This window comes from Schistocerca gregaria, chromosome 2, assembly GCF_023897955.1.
Source record: "Schistocerca gregaria isolate iqSchGreg1 chromosome 2, iqSchGreg1.2, whole genome shotgun sequence".
Taxonomy (NCBI): domain Eukaryota; kingdom Metazoa; phylum Arthropoda; class Insecta; order Orthoptera; family Acrididae; genus Schistocerca; species Schistocerca gregaria.
Window position 1 is genome coordinate 370,376,755 of NC_064921.1, and position 19,497 is coordinate 370,396,251.

At 41.1% G+C, this 19,497-nt stretch overlaps 1 protein-coding gene across 1 annotated transcript in view; it reads right to left on the reverse strand.

Moving 5' to 3' along the window:
• Positions 1-1,046: 1,046 nt before the first annotated feature.
• LOC126319774 (ras-like GTP-binding protein Rho1) overlaps positions 1,047-19,497 on the reverse strand; it is a 275,497-nt gene continuing 257,046 nt past the window's right edge. Inside the window, exon 5 of the mRNA XM_049993520.1 lies at positions 1,047-6,347. Coding sequence (XP_049849477.1) covers positions 6,114-6,347 — 234 coding nt within the window. The 3' untranslated portion in view covers positions 1,047-6,113. The remainder of the gene's footprint in view (positions 6,348-19,497) is intronic.

Genomic DNA, 19,497 nt, shown 5'->3' on the forward strand with positions numbered 1-19,497 from the left:
CAGCAATGCATGAGCACATGTGTTCCTTGCGAATAACCTCTTCTCAGATTTGTTACCACTTGTAATAAAAATAAACCAAACTGCGCATAAAGCTTTACTCTTATGTGAACTTGTTTTACTCATATTTTGTTGTTCCCATACAGTTTTTGAGATGCTGACTCTAGTAGGTAGCAGATGACATAATTAAAAAATGTACTACCTGTATTTCTCGTAAAAACTCAGCTATCACTTTCTTTTTAATGGCTGATTTCTCTCTGTATACCATAGAGCTCTTTGAATATCCCTTGCAACTTCCAAGGATCTTTAATAGGCTCATAGTAGGTAACATTACTGTCTAAGGCAATGAACTATATAAATGGTATGTTCCATTCATGATATGTTAAAGTATTTCTTATGTAAGCCTTTCAAACAATTTTGGGAAATTAGTTAACTGCTAATTTATAAAACAATTCATTTTCATATATGCACTCGATTGTAATAAAAGTTTATTATACTTACTGTACATACATTCAGTTACAACAATTTCTTCTAGCTACACTTTTATTCATATTAACTGTGGTATTAAACTGTGTGCACATTACAATGAAAACAGTTTTGTGAGAATCTGGTATGACCATAAATTAACGGCAGAAAATTAAGTGTGAAAGTTTGGATTAGATTTACAGTAAACCAAAATTAACCTATGTTTTGAATATTATTTAATTATGAAGAATATCTAAAGAGGGGGCTGTATGTTAACTCTGATCATCAAATCCACATTCCTTATTAGGTGTATTCCTGTGTGAACAGTGAGTCATAATTTACTTCCTATGAATAGGAGTTTCTCGCTAATAACATGAACTGCGATTTTCAGGGTCATATTAACTTCCTACTCATTACAAATCTGTAGAAGACCACAATGTTATGGCCCAAAATTATTAAAATTAGGGGGAAAGGAAATAATTATATAACTTCAACCTTATAGAATTTTTGGGAAGGAAGGTGATAGTAGTGGAAAAGAGTGCTCTCAATATGTATCACACCACAAAAAATGTTTCTTCAGAAACTTCTCAATCCAGTATATATATTTATTACACTTACAATACATTGAAGGCAGGTAAAATGTATGTCTAACGTGTTAGTGTCTGGGGTATATGGTATGGATACCATTCACACGAAAGTGTTGCACTAATGATCTATCTATGTCATAGTTGTTTCCTCATTGTACAAAGCTATTATAACAACATGGAAAATACATTATGTCTGAAAGTGTTGATACTAATATATTACATATTTACACTTCGTAGGCCTTTTCTCTCAGCCATCATGTTTGTCTCATTATTAGAAACATTACGCCATAGAAATACAAAGTAAATTCCGAACTGCTGAAACATTTTACATTAAAGTAAACTCTTGAGCTTATCAAAGGATAGAGCTTTAGCAGTTTCAGTATCTTAGATAATTAAATTTACTAGTACAGCTTATTTGCTACATAAGTTTTACTGATACATTGATGAACCACCAACAACAGGGAAAATTTACGTTTCAAAGTGAAAGTACAACTTTGTGCGCATACATTACTGAACATTTACCATCAAAATAATTTTAAAATGGCACATTTTTCTGAAACACATGGTAACTGAAACTGATGATGCCAAGATTTAAAAACAATGTAATACTAACTTGTGCAGCAGATAATACATAATATCACTGAACATGTTCCAATGCAGTAATTAATTTTTGGTTTGACCTGTCATGTAAACAAATTTATTTCTAAAACACGTTTTCTGTCATGTGATAGCTTTTGTTGCATTACTTTTGCCAATCTGTTTTCATTCATATACGATATTTATCACTTTATAACAGGTAGTGTAAATCAGTACAATCCATTTCTTTAATTTCATACCAGAACTGCCATCAACTGCTGTTTACAGGTACCTATACCACAGTGATTTTAAGGTACTGTTTTGGATATGTATGTGTTTCCTCACTATTTATTTGCACTTCTAGAAAACTTGAAACAGCTCACCTCAGATTTTGACAGTCATCCAAAATATCAAAAGATGTTTGTAGGTGAAACATTTTTTCATATTTTCAATTAAATAGTGTAGCTACTCAGCATACACATTATGCAGCCAAATGTATGCTAATAGAATCAGATCCTTCTATCTAGTAAATGGAATTCATTAATGTCAGTTCAGAGCTATCAAACAAGGTAAGAGTTCATTAAAATCCTGTGTTACCTTTGAGAGTGTGAATATTTTCTCTATTTTTAGATAGTATGTTGGTATTTTGATGAAAATTAAATCATAAGGTGTACTTTACAGCTATTACTTCACATTCATTATTTTCATTTGAAATATCTGCACAAGACAACATAGGTACTTTTGCATATCAATAACATTATAGTTCCACATCTGTACACAATATTTACAACATTTTTCCTGTAATATTGATGTCCTGAAACAGATTCCTTTAAAGCAACCAGACAGAAATAAAGTACTATGCATTTTCAAGGATTTGTTAACTATATGACACTAAATGCTTGGTAAACAATGAAAAACTGCTGTTTCAGTTAAATGCACAGTACAGTTATCGTTAACAAATTATATGGGTATGTATACAATCTCAGCTGCAGAGCTCTGAAAATCTTTAATAATGAAAGTACATTTTTCATATTATTATTCAATAACTGTAAGAAGCTACTTCTACAGTACACAATAAGTACAAAAATAGTAATATTCTAAACTCACTGACAGGTCAGTGGTATATCAAACTCACGTAATTCAGTTCAGTAAATCACCAGTCCCATTATCACTACATCTCAAACACAACAATTTGTAATATTATAAAAATTTAAGTGACTTTCTTTTCAACTGTGTGGCATAAACACTGCCTATAGATTCAAGTTAAACATTTTAATGTTACATACCTTCATTAAATATATCTACATAAGACTGGCACTCTTTAACTTTATTTATATCCACAACATTTTCCTCATTACTGAATTTTAAACTAATAACATAGATTCTCTGCTTTATTAGTGTGAAATAAATTTACTTTTTACATTTTTATCTTTAATCAAGAATTATTTATCTAAACATACACTTCTCATATTTTCCAACAATTTTATAATCTTGTGTTGAACTGTATATATTGTAATCAGAAAGTACTCACAACTTACCAGAGGCTGAAAACCATTTATCTCACCCAAATATATGCAGACAGTTGACAGATGCTCTGTGTCAGGTTTTAAGCTGTAATTAGAAAGCACTCACAAGATACAATACGTTCTAAAACATTGAACTCACGCCAATGTATGAAGAAAATTGCTTGACAATTTATGTGATGTTCTTTTAACTTCTCAGTCTTCACATATTTAACCACTGCTTTTAAGATCTAAAGGTATCGTCTTATTATTAACTATAGCATTACATTTGATCTGGTAGTGACAAATATGTGGACGTTCTATGAGTAACAAGTGTCATACATGAATGATGTTCACACGAGAGGGCATTAGATCACTACACAATTTCACAAATGACATAAATCATTGCAGAACTGATGCAAAACATATTACCTAAAAGTCACACACTTATAGATGTTGAATCAAGTGTCGAGTCATGTACCTAATTGTCTAATACTACAAGGTTTTTTTGTCGTACTGCTAATCTAACCTTCATTGAGAATATATTCAAGAGGTATTTTGCAGCAAACTAACTGCCAAAATTATCTTGATGAAAAGGAGCAGACTTATGATATCTGTTATTCTAAGCAAGTCTGATATTGTGAAAACTCTGCAACTAAGCTAGTTGTTTCTAACTTGGAATTACAAGGAACAGAATTGATTTGGGTAACGGAAACACCTCTGCGAAAAAGAGTAAATTCGAATCAAATTACTCGCACAATGATAACGTATAAACCCAAGAGCACTGTTATCTTCCAGTAGCATGAGTCAGGACACCTTCTTGTCATAAGCCAGATACTGCAATTTTCAACATTTAAGGACGGAAAGTAACGCGAAAATCGTTACCATATGACAGTTTGTGCGTTGTCAGTGTAATCTGAATGGTCTAAGTTCTCAGTATAAAAATTTGTGCCATTAATTTTAGTTAGTGGGAAACATATTTTATGTGATTAACATTTGCATCACTATTACTTTCTTAGCGAAAATCCACCAAAAAATGAATAATCATTGTCGAATTTGTTATTTCCTGAAGTCTGTGGCAATAGGTATTGTTATTACTGTATGCCATTTCAACGAAGTAACTTGTTAATGAATAGCGGATCAAAAAAAAAAAAAAGCATTTTGCATCTCCATATCTCCATTTAAACAAGTACATACTAAAGTATTTGCTACAATTGTTTCCTAACATTTCTCTTGTCACTCTTATTAGGACCCACGAAATGGTCCATGCCCACTCTGAGGTGGTTTTTTTTTATGAGATCTGTGCTTCAAGAGCTTCGAAGCGAAAAGCTGCAATTTCTTGTTCTTTTATCTAGTACATTCCGTGAAAAACAAAAAGAAGTCACGGATTGGGAACCAAGAACATTGTACAGTTCAAACAACAATGGCTGCAGCACCAGCATACATGCATCATATTGTGTTAAACTTCAATGGATTTTTCGAAAGAAGAGACTGATTTTATTTGGAATTGAATGCCAGAAATATGGGTGAAGCATGTCTAATCCTTGATCAACTTTCTTTATTGGAGTCATAAATTTAATTAAATTAAACTCTTCAAAAATAATCGAAGCGCTACAAAAAAGGAAGTATCCGAACGGGATGGAAATCAGAAGATATAATGTACATGTACGGAGCAACAAATGATTTCAATTTCAGAAAAGTTGGATGATTCATTCAAGACAAAGAGCTTCGTAGAATGAGCTAATCAAAGACGCCTTGGTCCGCCTTTTGCCCTTATAAAAACATTATTCGGCTTGGCATTGATTGATACAGTTGTTGGATGTCCTCTTGAAGGATATTGTGTCAATCTCTGGCGATCTAACGCGCCAATTGGACAGAATTTTGCACGATATTCGACATGAGGACATCGAAGAACTCTGCCAAACAGTGCTAAGCCGAATGAGAGCTAGAATAAACATCATAGGTGGACCAGTGGGTTATTGACTTGCTCAGTTCTCGATGGTTTTTCCCTTGAATAAATAATCCAATTTTTCTGAAATTTTAATGACTGGTTTGTGTGTACAATCTGCCTGCCGATATCTGTCCCATTCTGATAATTAATTCATCGTTTTTTTCTTTCTTTCGTAGAGTGTATTTTGTGTATGTCTGTGGAATTGGTACAGATACGCATATATCTTTGAAAGATAAAGTACAGAAACGGTTTAAGTCAGTCCAGATACGGCACACAGATGTTTGGTAACATTTGTGCAGAGAAGTGCGGAACTGTATAAATTTTTGGACCTAAAGGCAGTACTATTGACAGGCTTATGTTTTCTAGGCATTTATTATCTTGAGAACAAAAATATTTTGCAATGAATGTAGCTACTTCATTAGCTGTAAATTATTTTAAAATTATTGTAAAGTAAAAGTTCAGAAGTCATAAATCTGGATTACGCCCAATAATTGGTTTCATATGGGCCAGAGGCGGACCAACGCGTTATTGACTTGCTCCGTTTGTGAATTTCTTTCTCTTAAATTCTCGTCGTGGAACAAGATTCGACGAGTTTCCAGTTTGTCATCCTTTGGACAAATAGCGTCGGAACGAAGCTATTATTCAGGATCATAAACAGGTAAGATTTCATCAAAGAAATTGGCCGCGAAAGGTAGTATTCGCTTACATGTTGTTAGTATCACACATCTACCTCTCCGTAATGTTCCCAATAGTATGCATTTTTCGAAGGGCGACAGCCATATGTTTCGCTGTATTCCGTCACTGATTGAGTTGCCATTTATACACCTTCCTTCGGAGTTCATAATTTTGACTGACGACCATCTTCAAGACCGGGCTTGTGTGTCGTGCAGGCCGGAAGTGCCTTCGCCAGCTGGGCTCGTGCGAGGCAGCTGTCACCAGCCACCTCTGCTAGCGCAGTGGCGGTGCCGACTGCAGCTACGCGCCGCGCAGCGGTCGTGGCACTGGTGTCGACGTCGGTGGTGTGGGCGGCGGGCATCACATGATGCTGCAGCTCTTGGCGCGGCCCTTGAGCTCGGCCTTCAGGTCCAGCTTGCTCTTGCAGGGGTAGCCGCGGCCGCGCTGCTGCAGCAGCAGCGCGTGGTGCTTGTTGAGCTTGCCCAGGGCCGCCAGCGCCGCCACCTCGAAGGCGTCGCGCACCGCCTTGGCCGACGCCTTGGCCGACGTTTCCACGTACGTTGTGGCGCAGATGGTGCGACTCACGGACACAGCCTGCAACACATCCAAGTTTTCCCTTCTGATGCAGTTGTGCAGGGGCTGAAGCTGTTATGTATGCCATCTGGGAAAGGATTGTTGGCAGGAGCAGACACATTGTTAGGTCCTGTAGAGGGGTCTTTCTCTGTTACTGTCTCTGCTCCACTCCATCTACAAATAAAGCTTGCCGTCACCATCCCTACCTTTTAACATCCCATAGATATTTACAATTTTAATAGCAGCAACAATAAAATATTTAAAACGAGCAATCCGCCCGGGGTTCTACATCTATCTACATTTACATTTATACTCCGAAAGCCACCCAACGGTCTGTGGCGGAGGGCACTTCACGTGCCACTGTCATGATCCCTCTTTCCTGTTCCACTCGCGTATGGTTCGCGGGAAGAACGACTGCCGGAAAGCCTCCGTGCGCTCTCGAATCTCTCTAATCTTACATTAGTTATCTCCTCGGGAGCTATAAGTAGGGGGAAGCAATATATTCGATACCTCATCGAGAAACGCACCCTCTCTTAACCTGGCGAGCAAGCTACATCGCGATGCAGAGCGCCTCTCTTGCAGAGTCTGCCACTTGAGTTTGCTAAACATCTCCGTAACGCTATCGCGGTTACCAAATAACCCTGTGACGAAACGCGCCGCTCTTCTTTGGATCTTCTCTATCTCCTCTGTCAACCCGACCTGGTACGGATCCCAAACTGATGAGCAATACTCAAGTATAGGCCGAACGAGTGTTTTGTAAGCCACCTCCTTTGTTGATGGACTACATTTTCTAAGGACTCTCCCAATAAATCTGAACCTGGCACCCGCTTTACCAACAATTAATTTTATATGATCATTCCACTTCAAATCGTTCCGCACGCATAATCCCAGATATTTTACAGAAGTAACTGCTACCAGTGTTTGTTCCGCTATCATATAATTTTACAATAAAGGATTCTTCTTTCTATGTATTCGCAATACATTACATTTGTCTATGATAAGGGTCAGTTGCCACTCCCTGCACCAAGTGCCTATCCGCTGCAGATCTTCCTGCATTTCGCTGCAATTTTCTAATGCTCCAACTTCTCTGTATACTACAGCATCATCCGCGAAAAGCCGTATGGAACTTCCGCCACTATCTACTAGGTCATTTATATAGATTGTGAAAAGCAATGGTCCCATAACACTCCCCTGTGGCACGCCAGAGTTTAACGTCTGTAGACGTCTCTCCATTGAGAACAACATGCTGTGTTCTGCTTGCTAAAAACTCTTCAATCCAGCCAAACAGCTGGTCTGATATTCCGTAGGCTCTTACTTCGTTTATCAGGCGACAGTGCGGAACTGTGTCGAACGCCTTCCGGAAGTCGAGGAAAATGGCATCTACCTCGGAGCCTGTATCTAATTTTTTGTCGGTCTCCTGAACAAATAAAGCGAGTTGCGTCTCACACGATTGCTGTTTCCGGAATCCATGTTTATTCCTACAGAGTAGATTCTGGGTTTCCAGAAATGACATGATAAGCGAGCAAAAAACATGTTCTAAAATTCTACAACAGATTGATGTCAGAGACATAGGCCTATAGTTTTGCGCATCTACTCGACGACCCTTCTTGAAAACTGGGACTAGCTGTGGTCTTTTCCAATCATTTGGAACCTTCCGTTCCTCTAGAGACTTGCGGTACACGGCTGTTAGAAGGAGGTGTTAAGTATTTCGGCTTTAAGCGTGTCATCCTCTGTTTCAATCCCAGAGTGTCTCGATGTGCTGTTTCGATCCACTTAGTCATTTAACATAAGACCAGAACTTCCTATGATTTTCTGCCAAGTCACATAGGTGTCTCAAGTATCTACGAGTGGACTGCTTGTCTGACGTATCCGTAATTACTTTATCCACAAACCTATGTCGCGCATCAGTCTATCTAGGCTGACGCAAAGAAAATCTCAATACCAAAAAATAATTAACGTAGAGTAATGTACATTACAAGATGACAGATTAATGTAAACGCGAGTTAAGCCATTTTAAGCGTGAAATTCTGGTACTATGATAACCGTGTAACCACCAGAATGTTGAATGCAATGCGTTGTACAAATGCCAGGCGTCAGTTTCTGGGTTGGAGTTCCGTGTCTGTTACACTTGGTCGTCAATACAAGGGCTATTATTGCTGTTTGTCGATGACGCTGCAGTTTTTGTCCGATGGTGTTCCATATGAGTTCGATCGGAAACAGATCTGGTGATCGAGTAGGGCACGGCAACAGGTCGATGCTGAGTATGTGAGCGAGCGTTATTCTGTTGAAAAACGCCGCTTGGATGTTGTTCATGACTGGCGGCGCAACAGGTCGAACCGCCAGAATAACGTCAGGGTTCGTCGGATAACCACGAGAATGCTCCTGCTGTCATACAAAATCGCACAACACGTCATAATTCCCGATGTAGGTCTAGCGTGTCTCGCACAGAGACAGGTTGGTTGCAAGCCCTCAACTGGTCTTCTCCTAACAAACACACAGCCATCATTGGCATCGAACCAGAACAATCTTTCATCATAAAACATAGCAGACTTCCGTCCAGCCCTCCAATGAGCTCTCGCTTGACACCTCTGTGTCCCAAATGGCGGTGGTTTGGGGTCAGAAGGACGCACGCCACAGGACGTCTACCTCGGAGCTGTCCTTGAAGTAACCGATTTATAACAGTTCTTTGTGTCACAGTGGTGCCAACTGCTGCTCACATTGCTGCTGTCGATGCTTTACGATGGACCAGACCCATACGCCGAACACGATGGTCTTCCTCTCCGTAATGCTACGTGGTCGTCCAGAGCCTGGTGTTGCGACCGAACATTCTCGCTCCCACTGCTGTAAGCAATGATATACAGTGGCTACAGTCCTGACAAGTCTTTCTGCAATATCGCAGAAGGAACATCCAGCTTCTCGCCGTCCTATTATACGGCATCGTTCTAACTCGGTGACGTGTTTACAATGGCGTCTTTGCCGCCTTAAAGGAATTCGTGACTATTTAGCACCTCCAATCTCAAAGGTAACTAACGTTCACGACCGTTACAGCGTGTATTTAGAGCAAACCTGATTTGCATCCTCGTAGTGGCGCTACTCTTACGCGACTGGTGCGAAATATGAACAGATACCATCTTTGAGTTGTAGAAAGACGACTACCATCTTTCATTTATGTCGCTCATCTCCTTGGTGTTGTGATTTTTTTTCCCGTCAGTATATTAGCGACTACAATTATTAAAACCACCAGTTCCCTCAAACAACCACTACAAATGGACAGCAAAACTCAGCAGGGGACATTAGTTCATCACAATTCAGCCAATTGGCACGAAGTATTTATAAATAAGTAATCGAAACCACTTGTCGTTTCTGGCGAGTCTCCACATATTGAGTGTCGAACCGTGCGTGAAAAGTGAGACTGAAAAGTACGTGGGCCAGACGGAACTCGATCTCACGACCTTTCATCTAACCGCGCGCGTTTTACCAGTAAACCATAAAGCCCGACAGTGACTTTGGTCAAGCTTTGCTATTCGTGGAGTTATAATGGCTCTTTATTGTACTGCTTTTCCCTCCAGATACCGTCTGCATCATAGCTAACCAGCTGATAGCCCCCATCAGTGGCAGGAGACGTAGCTACAAACGCTAATTAAATAGGAAAAAGATAAAGGTAGGAAGAATGACACTCATTATTACTTACAGGTAATAAAGTATATACACGTACTTCGCTGTGAGTCATTCTATCTATTCATGGAAACCGTATCGAAACATCTAGAGCAGTTCCTTGAGATTAGTCTGTACATACAGTCGGAAACCACTGTGTGTGTCCTTTCAATAATTAAACAGTGCTATGTTAGAACATCTGTTGTATACTTATAACGAATTAAATTACTATGAAATATAGAAATATGTTAATGAAATAATAATAACAGTAATAATAGTTTGTTTTCGTTAGTGAGTAGTGCATTTCTTTACCATAGCATCTGAAAAATTCCAATTTAGAAAAATACAACCTTTGAAATGCAAAATCGGAAAATTAGAAAAATACACGTATCACACAATTAATCTGAGAAGTATAACAACAATAAATTCTCATAACATTGATAACGTCATTATGTACACAACACACAGTGAATGTATGCAGTCAGAATAATCAGCAGATCAGCAGGTATAACGATTGTGAACAGTAGTCTGCAAACCGCGGCTAAACGACCGTTTAAATGATTCGAATGCCATTTATTTCAATCTAGGAGATCAGTTTCGTTGGTATTTTTTTCTTAGTGGAGGTTCTTTCCCCTTCTGTCTTTCTTACGCAACTTCCTGTGGGTTTGTTGGTTGTACCTGTGGATCCACATATTGTGTCCAGTTTGTTGTTGATAGCTGTTAGGTCATCCTGTGGACACGAGCCTTCACCTAGCTGCAATGTTACCAGTCTAGTCGCAAGACCTATCCAAGCGAACAGGCGGAGACGCAAGTAGTTTAAAAATGACTTGTGTTAAAAATACCCATTAATTTTACTAGAATATCGTGCCCTTCTCGAGACTGTCAGTTTTGATGCAACTTCTTGTCCGAAATTTAGATATGAAATTTTGTAATTAATTTATGTAAACATATATTTAAAGCATATCTTGGCTGTGTACACCTCAGAATTTATGCACATTATAGTACAGGTGTGTGTGTGTGTGTGTGTGTGTGTGTGTGTGTGTGTGTGTGTGTGTTTGGAGCTTATGGGCGCTCAGTGGAAAGGTTATCGGCGCCCTTACGCTTATTAAAACAAACGAAATTGGAAAACATCCCTGAAATTGTTATACACTTATGCACTGGAATTGACCGCACTTGCGCTGAAACAATGGAGAAAAAGTAATTGTAGTTCTGTACGAAAGCCACCGCCATGGAAGCTCCCCAAGACCTTCGACTAAGGCAGTTTATGATGTTCAGAGCCTCCTGGGTTCTGGCTTTCCTTTCTCTCAGGTGTGACAACGACGACACTTTGGAGTCAAAAATAATGTCCAGAAACGTCACGAAGTCTCTAAAACGTAGAACAGTGTCCCCCATAAGCGAGGCAGGTAAATTAAAATTACGACGAGAACGATTAAAATGAATACACCCACGTTTACTTCTTGGAAACTGAAAACTCCTCTTCGCAATGCACTCCTCCATCCTCTGCACTGTGCGTTTGCAACTGATGGCTGGCTGTTGCAGGACTGGAGGAGGAACAAAAAGCAGCAAATTCGTCCACAAATAAGGGGCACTGTCGATGTGATAATGTTTATGGCTATGGCAAAGAGAATAACACTTAAAATACTGCCCAGAGGGGTATCATTCTCCTGCTCAAAACCATTTGACAGTGTGTTAACATCTTAAAAACCGCTTAGACAGAAAAGACGTTACGGAAATGCGGACGTGGCCACTAAAACCGCATTGATGCAGTTGTGTGACAATGCTGTGTCTCCAAACAGTACCATACGCCTTACTGATATAGAAGAATATTCCGATATAGTGAACTTTACGCAGGAAAGCTTGCTGAATAGCTGCCTCTAGCCGGGTCAGATGGTGGAGAGCGGACCGAAAATTCCGGAACCCGCACTGAGAGTGGATAAAGAGTCGTCTGGTCTCTAACAACCAGACCAGATGACAGTAACCATACGGTCCAGGGTCTTTACTACACAAGTCGTTAAGGCGATACTCCAATCACTGGGAGATGTCCGGTGCTTTCCAGATTTGAAAAGAGGTATCGGAAGTGCTTCTGACCACGAGTTGGGGATGTTACCTGACTGTCGTATAAGATTAAAACATTCCAGAAGGATTTCCTTTGACTCTGCTGGCAAATGTCGAAGCATGCAGTACCGGAGTTGGTCGTTACCAGGTGCAGTATCACGAGTCTCAGGCAGTGCTGATTCCAGCTCCCACATGGAGAAAGGGTATTTGTAAGTCTCAGAATTGTTTGACCTGAAGTCCAATTTCTCCCTGTCTAAAGTCACACGGTAGCGACGAAACGCCGGATCCTGCCTGGCACTGGGTGTAGTTTGTGCAAAATTCTCTGCCAGCGTCTGAGCGATGCCTCTGGGCATTGTTAGGAGACACCCCTACTTCAGCTCTGCTTCTATTGGTAAACGACCCCTCATAGCTTCCCATACTTTCGTAGAACAAGTGGAATAGTTGATGCAGTCCAGGATCGGTTGCCATGACCTTTTCGTGCTCTCCTTAATTAAACATCGAGCCTCCGCTTTTGTCACACCAAATGTTGTCAGGCTGTTGAAAACCAGCACGCCTGGCCTGGATTGCTGAGTGGCACTCACCGGTCCACCAAGGTACAGGTTGCCTCCTAAGACGACCTGACGGCTTTGGGGTGGATAAGTCAGTGGCGTGACAGATCACTCATGTAACGTGGTCCACGCATTCCTGGACTCTGTCGCGGAGTTCAGACACAGTCAGCAGAGCGAACAGCGTCCAGTTAGCCCTGATGACCATCCATTTTGGCCACTTCTCTTCGTATAATGCTCCAACCAGTACGTGAATGTGGAGTGGAAACTGGTCACTGGAACGAAGGTTGTCAATGACTTCCCACTGCACAGAGTTTACAAGGGATGTAGAGCAGAAGGGGAGGTCGATGGTTGAGAATGACCCAGTAGCAGCACAGAAATGAGTGGGAGTGCCTGTGTTGTGGACACGCAGGTCATGAGACGTCTTGAGGCTCTTCACGCCCCGACTGTGAAGCAAGTAGAGGTCGAGCCCCCCAAAACATGAAGGCTATGAAATTATATTATGCGTCTGTTCTATTTATGTGGCTCCGATAAATTTTAGTCTGTTCCAGAGTACATTTGTTCCCTCCGAATCGCTATGGACTAATGTGTGCACGGATGAGCTCTGAATGTCATGCGAGTGTCCTTTAATAGAAACTGCCGTTAATAATCTTTTGTACTCCATTCCTGGTACGTGTTACCCACGATCGGGCACAATTATTCACCCCTGTTGGCTTGCTTAACCGGCTTTTACGTAATTTGAAGTGCATACACTCGGCAGCTTTTGCCGCTGTCTGTCTTTCGCGCTGTTTCCTCCAACCGCACCCACACTACTTAATGTTCCTGTTCAAGTTAAGTTTATACTTTGAATAATTCTTAATTTGTATCCGTTAGCTTGTGGCCTTCACCTTAAGCAAATTTTAATGTGCATTGAGACCCCAACATATAGTTTAATCTGTTGTAACTTAATTTTCTCGTGTTATTGGAAATTTGTTGAATTTTCAATTGACGTTTGTTTTTGGGTTTAAAATTATCTTGCCTAGAAATTGCTGATAAATTGTTTTTCATTGCTTTAAGTAAGGTTTTAAGTTTTTGTAACCAGTCAAGTTTAAATCATGTTTTCTTACCATTTGATAATTAAGTCCCTTCTGATCTGTTCTAGTACTGTTGTTTAGAATTATGTCTGCATTCATTACGACTTTACCCTTACCACATTTTGTGTCTTATGTGGGGCACGTCTTGCTCTAAATAATATTTAGTCATCTTGGGTTAAAGTTAACTTTACATTTTCTGTGAATTATTTAAATTAACATTGAATTTCAAATGAATATCATTGCTTGGCCTTTCAGTCAATTTAAAAGAAATAAAAGCCTCATTCACGGCTATGTGAGTGCGACTGTGTAAAATAAATTTATGTGTTCAAAATCCCCACTGGTCCAGCCCTTTCCGGTTTTCCTTCCTTGCTGAATTAAGGGGCCGTAATTACCACCATTTCACAATACAACCCTAATGAGTATTTGAGATTTTCCACTGCGATGAGGATTTCCTGACAATGCGTCGTTCTTAATGGATTTAAAATGACAGATGCAGTGGACAAAATAAATGTAGTATATTGCTCAAACTTTCGTACAGACCATTGGGATCCAGAAATACGAGGCGTGCTTTTAAGTAAGTGCCGTTTTGAAATTTAAAAAAGGATGTGCTAAGATATCTCAATAATTTAATTTTTTCGTGAAAGCCTGTACCTTAATCTTCTTTTCTACATAATTTCTGTGAATATTGAGGCACGTTGAACCAGTTTCTGAATACTCTCCTCGTAGAAGTCTGCGGCCTGACTTGTTAACCACTGTACCATCATCTTGAAGACGATGACCGCCCAGGTGTTTCTGGAAGTGCAGGAACAGATGGTAGTCACTGGGTGCAAGATCGGAGCTGTACGGAGGATGATCTAGAGCTTCCCATTGAGAATATGTGATGAGATCTTTGGTCTGATTCTCCACATGCGGACGCGCATTGTCTTGCAGCAAAACGATGCCCTTGCTCAACTCACATGGACTGTTGCTTTGACTCTGGTGTGACGTAGGCCACCTATGTTTCATCGCCCGTAACAATTTGCCTTAAGAAATCATCACCGTCGTTGCAGTACCGCTCAATAAAGTCAATGCACTGTCTAAACGTTTGGTTTTGTGCACATCCGTCAACATTTTCGGTACCCAACGTGACACAATTTTCGGTAATTCAAGTGCGCGGTCACAATGCTATATAATAACACTACGAGAAACATTAGGAAAGTCATCCCGCAAGGAGGAAATCGTAAAGCGTTTGTTTTCTCTCAACTTATTGGCCATTTCCTGCACCAAACTTCCATTAACGACCGAAGGACGCTCACTGCGTTGTTCATCATGCACATTTGTGCGGCCATATTTATATGCTCTCATCCACTTTCTTACCATTCCATCACTCATAATGAAAACATTCACAGATCTCACGATGAATATCAATCGCTCTTAGGCCTTTAGGATTATAAATCTTATAACACCCTGTACTTCTCAGTTAGCGGGACTCACGATTATCGGAGACATCTTAAACACTCAGTACACAACGTAAACAAGGACGAATCAGTCTGTAACGGCGTCAGTGCGTAGATTAAGGTACAGGCTTTCATGAAAACATAAAATTATTGAGATATCTTAGTACGTATTTTCTTAATTTCAAAACGGTATTTACTTTAAAAATACGCCTAGAACGTTATGATATCATTATGTTCGTTTGTTTGTAACGTAATTGTAACTCAAACAGCCCATGTTTCTACTGTGAGGGGCAGTATGTGCAGTCTGTGGCAATCGTTCACGCATAAACATTGCGGTACTTGTGCTGCATTTCATGAAGAGAGTTGTGTTACTTCTGGATGGTTCGCACAACAGTAACGTATGATCAAAGGCCTTTATAGTCACTCCAGTGAAGCAGAGAATGAGACTGGTGGACGTAGGATGCATATCGCTCTAGGTCAAAGTGATGTCTCTATAATATGGAACTACTGCAAGCGACAGACTCAGTTCAGAATCGTCACAGACGTGGCCGTGGAAGGAAAACAACAGCTGTGCAGGACCGTTATCAACTTACAACAACAAACAGAAACCCTCAAAACAGTGCTATACGTGTACGGTGGCAGTACCAAAACAGCTACAAGAGTGCAGGTGTCAACACAAACGGTACTAAAAAGGCTCCGTGAGCAGGGATTACATGCCAGGAGACCTCTATAGGCTCCTTCTCTAAACAGAGTTCGGAGACGGGTTCGTGTCGCTTGGTCACGGAATTACCAGCGGGACACGACACTCTTTTTTGATGAGAGTTCTGTCTGTCTCCGCCGTGACAGTACTCATATCTGTGTGTAGGGGCAACGAGGACAAAGATCCACCGTAACTGTATAGCACACCGCCACCCTTATCGAGGCGGTTCAGTCATGTTTTGGGGTGGAATCTTGTACGGCAGCGGGACACCACATGCAACAATACAGTGGAGAACAACTGGGGCGAAAGCATCCCTGCAAGCATTGAGGCCCCATTTGGTGAACATGCTGCAGCGGAATTTACGCTGATGAACGACGCTGCACGCCCCCACCGTCATAATCTTGTGAACACCTTCCTAATGGAGCGTAGAATCATTTGGATGGAACGGCCCCCATATTCTCCAGATCTCAACTGCATTGAGAGTGCATGGGCCATGCTAAAACGAATGTCTTGCAATCGTCCTGTCCTACCAGAGACCTTATAGGACAGCAAAGGGGCCTCTGAAGAGGAGTGAGACAGTAGCTCACAGGTTTACCTCGACTGTTTGGTAAGGAGTATGCCAAGCCGTATTCAGAAGTGTTTCCAACTACGAGGAGACAATTTTTTACGCGAGCTGACCTGAGAAGAAACTGTAGTGTTTTCAGTGGAATCTTTTGTACGATTTTGTTTTTTCTTTGTGTTTATCACGTGTAAATATGTTTATCCTTTTTTTCCTTATGACTGTATAAAAAGGTGTAAAGTATTACTTATAAACAGGCGAAGAGATCCACTGTTGTTGTTTACACCATTAACGACAAATCACAGGAAACTGTAACTAACGTGAAGTACCTACTAGTAACTGTCCGGAGTGACCTAAATTAGTATAAGCACATAAAACAAATATTAAGAAAAGCAGACGCTATAATGAGATTCCTTTAAAGATTATTCAGGGAGTGTAATTAGTCCACAAAACAAGTGGTTGACAAAACAATTGTTCCAGCGCTTCCTGAGTACTGTTCACAAGTCTGGCCTCCTACCAAGTAGGATTAGTAGCAGATGAGGAAAAGTTTCAAAGACGAGCGGCGCGTTTCTTCACGGAATTGTTTGCTCGGGACTAGAGCCTCACGGAGATGATGAACAAACTCCAGTGGCAGAAGCTTCAGGAAAAGAGTTGAGCATCCAACAGAGGCTTACTAATGACACTGCGACAGATTACTATTCAGCCATAGTCTAGCGAAATGACGACGAGAAAAGCAAAGAAATTAGAATTCATAGGAAGCTTACCTTCAGTCACTCTTTCTGCGCACTGTTCGTGAAAGGAACAGGAAGGAGAGAAAAAGATAATGACTCCAGAAGCAACGTAAACTGGCTTGTGGAGTGTATATGTAAATGTAGATGTATGCGAAAATCTGTTTGTTCGCCCTGCCCTGTAGTTACCACTCGTACTTGATTTTTCTCCTCCTCCTTATACACTGAAGAGCCAAAGAAACTGGTACACGTGCCTAATATAGTGTAGGTCTCCAGCGAGCACGCAGAAGTGCCGCAACACGACGTGGCATGGACTCAAATAATGTCTGAAGTAGTGCTGGAGGGAACTGACACCATGAATCCGGCAGGGCTATCCATAAATCCATAAGAATACTTGGGGTGGAGATCTCTTCTGAACAACACTAGCAAAGGTATCCCAGATATGCTCAATAATATTCATGTCTGGGGAGTTTGGTGAACAGTGGAAGCGTTTACACACAGAAGAGTGTTCCTGGGGCCACTCTGCAAGAATTCGAGCCGCGTGAGGTATCGCATTATCCAGCTGGAATTGCCTAAGTCCGTCGGAATGCACAATGGACACGAATGATGCAGGATATCAGACAGGCAGCTTACGTACGTGTCACCTATCAGAATCGTATATAGACGTATCAGGAGACCCATATCACTCCAACTGCACACGCCCCACACCATTACAGAACCTACACCAGCTTGAACAGTTCTCTGCTAACATGAGGTTGTCTCCACACCCGCATACGTCCATCCGCTAGATACAATTTGAAACGAGACTCGTCCGAGCAGGCAACATGTTTCCAGTAATCAACAGTCCAATTTCGGTGTTGACGGTTCCAGGCGAGGTGTAAAGCTTCGTGTCGCACAGTTACCAATAGTACACGAGTGTGGCTGTCTGCTCCGAAAGCCCATATCAATGATGTTTCGTTGAATGGTTCGCACGTTGACACTTGTTTATGATGGCCCACCACTGTAATCTGCAGCAATTTTCGGAAGTGTTGCACTTCTGCCACGTTGAACGACTCAGTTCAGTCGTCGTTGGTTCCGTTCTTGCAGGGTCTTTTTCCTGCCGCAGTGATGTCGGAGATTTCATGTTTCACCGGATACCTGATATTCACGGTACACACGTAAAATGATCGTGCGGGAAGATCCCCACTTCATCGCTCCTCGGAGATACTGTGTCTAGTCCACAAAACAAGTGGTTGACAAAACAATTGTTCCAGCGCTTCCTGAGTACTGTTCACAAGTCCGTTCTTGCAGGGTCTTTTTCCTGCCGCAGTGATGTCGGAGATTTCATGTTTCACCGGATACCTGATATTCACGGTACACACGTAAAATGATCGTGCGGGAAGATCCCCACTTCATCGCTCCTCGGAGATACTGTGTCTAATCGCTCGTGCGCCGACTACACCACGTTCAAACTTACTTAAATCTTGAAAACACTCCATTGTAGCAGCAGTAACCGATCTCACAACTGCGCCAGACACTTGCTGACTTACATATCGTTGCCGACCGCAGCGCCGTATTCTGCCTGTTTACATATCTCTGAATTTGAATACGCATGCATATACCAGTTTCTTTGGCACTTGAGTGTAGAATTACGAAGTTTTGCCTAATCCCCTGACCACTCTCGAATTTGATTACGCTCATAGGGCACAGCCTTGTTACATGCGAACGTTACATATGGAGCTGGGATGTGTTCCCTAGCTGGAAATGTAAGTCATCAATGTGAGGTGAATGGGATGATCATGGTACTTGAAATTCTGGAACAGTTTATCGCTCGTTACACGTATGTGATAGGTATTGTCGTTAGAGGTGTAAGGAATATAGTAGTGTGTATGAACGACATCAGTTGCCTTTCTAGAGGCGTGTCGGTCTCCAATAGAGCTGGGAGTTTTTCACAAAGAAATTGTTGAGACACAGTCTCTGTTACTTTGAGCTGTAAAATATATGTCCCTGAGAGTCTCTTCATCTTGATTCATGCCGACACATTGATATTAAAGCCAACCTGATACCTTACGTGAGGATTTACATCTGGCGCCTCATGGTTACTTTAGTAATCTACTGCCCGATTCTGTGTCAAACTGTACCATCCGTAATTAAATTCAAGCTGTGAGTTAAGGACCTTCCGTGCTGCGTCATCGACTGATGAAAGTTTAGAAAGGAAGGATGGAAGTTTAGGGTTTAACGTCCCTTCGACAACGAGGTCATTTGAGACAGAGGCTCTGACGTGGTATTCTTGTGACCAGAGAGTTTGCACACGCTGTATGTAGTGTAGATAAAGTAACCACTCGTGCAGAATTGATCGCATGACAGTCTGGCTATCCTTTCAGCAGCTCCAATTATTTGCACACTGGCTTCAGTAACGTCTTTTACTAGTTCAAATGGTTT